The sequence below is a fragment of the Trichosurus vulpecula genome, chromosome 5 (assembly GCF_011100635.1).
Source record: "Trichosurus vulpecula isolate mTriVul1 chromosome 5, mTriVul1.pri, whole genome shotgun sequence".
In the NCBI taxonomy this organism is placed as follows: Eukaryota; Metazoa; Chordata; class Mammalia; order Diprotodontia; family Phalangeridae; genus Trichosurus; species Trichosurus vulpecula.
In genome coordinates this window covers 1,962,958-1,964,597 of record NC_050577.1, presented here as the reverse complement: position 1 = coordinate 1,964,597, position 1,640 = coordinate 1,962,958, and the positions used below count along the sequence as shown (strand labels likewise).

General features: G+C 40.5%; 1 protein-coding gene across 1 annotated transcript; it reads left to right on the top strand.

Moving 5' to 3' along the window:
- Window positions 1-325: 325 nt before the first annotated feature.
- LOC118850127 (40S ribosomal protein S12-like) lies at window positions 326-755 on the top strand (the record flags this gene model as incomplete). The annotated part of the gene is made up of 1 exon (XM_036759328.1): window positions 326-755. A coding segment is annotated over one exon (408 nt), but the record flags the coding sequence as incomplete, so codon positions are not given.
- Between the last annotated feature and the right edge of the window lie 885 nt (window positions 756-1,640).

Here is a 1,640-nt window from a genome sequence, read left to right as displayed (position 1 = left end):
TCCTCCTCATTGTGTTTTCTTAGGTCTGGGAAAATACGGATTCTCCCTTTTGCAGACGGTTGATATGGAAATTGATAAGTTTCTTTGACTAAGACTTGGGTGATCTAAGTCACATATCCCAAGACCCTCATTGTAATATAGCCCATCTCCCATCATAATACTCATTCTCTCATTAATTGTTAACCAATCAGAATTGATTGCCACCCTCAGAAACACCTGCTCTTCCAAGGGCATATAAACTGTGAGCCCGCTCTTTCCCTGTTGCCGATGAGTCGAGCGGGAGGGGAGGCTCCCGGGTGTTTTCAAGATTTAGCTTCGCCCGTGAACCGCTGCGGTGGCCGAGGAAGGCATTGCTGCAGGAGGTGTAATGGACGTTAACACCGCTCTACAAGAAGTGCTGAAGACCGCACTCGTCCACGATGGCCTAGCTCGTGGAATTCGTGAAGCTGCCAAAGCCTCGGACAAACACCAAGCCCATCTTTGTGTTCTTCCTTCCAACTGTGATGAACCTATGTATGTAAAGTTGGTTGAGGCCCTGTGCGCTGAGCGTCAGATCAACTTGATCAAGGTTGATGACAACAAGAAGCTGGGTGAATGGGTAGGCCTCTGTAAAATTGACAGAGAGGGAAAGCCCCCTAAAGTGGTTGGCTGCAGCTGCGTTGTTGTTAAGGACTATGGCAAGGAATCTCAGGCCAAAGATGTCATCGAAGAATATTTTAAATGCAAGAAGTGAATAAATAAAAGCCTTGGTCTGATTTGAAAAAAAAAAAAAAACAAAAAACAAAAAACTGTGAGCCCGCTACTTGAGGGGTCTTTGGCATGGGAGAGGGCCACTGACCTCTTTGTATTAATAAACATGCTAGCCTTATTAACAAAATGATTAAATTTACCAGAAACTATGTTTCTTGGGACTTTTAAAATACCATTACTATTACCAAAACTATTGATAATTTTGGTTTCTTTTTCTAACAATTGCCTGTTCATATCCTTTGATCATTTATCAATAGAATGGCTCCTATTTTTATAAATTTGGCTCAGTTCTCTATATATTTGAGAAATGAGAGCTTTGCCAGAGAAACTTCCTGCAATTCCAACCTACCCCTGCCCCAACCCCAAGTTCCTATTTTTCTTATAATTTTGGCTTCATTGGGTTTTTTCGTGAAAAAAAAAAAACAACTTTTAATTTAATGTGACTTAAATTATTTATTTTACCTCCTGTGACTCTCTCTATCTCTTGTTTGGTCATAATTTCTTCCTCTATCCATAGATCTGTTAGGTAATTTCTTCCATGCTTCCCTAATTTACTTGTAGTCTTACCCTCTATGTCTAAATTATGTGCCTGTTTTGAGCTTATCTTAGTATACGGTATGAGATGTTGGTCTATGCTAATTGTTCATCCTTTGGTCTATGCCTGGTTTCTGCCAGATTACTTTCCAGTTTTCCCAACAATTTTTGTCATATAGTGAATTCTTGCCCCCAAAGTTTGGATCTTTGGGCTTATCAAACACTAGGCTGCTATGCTCATGTGCTTTTGTATACCGTGTACCTCTCTATTTCTTATCCAGCATCACGTTCTTTTGATGATTGCCAGTTTGTAAAACTTGAGATCTGGCACTACTAGGCCACCTTCTTGCACATTT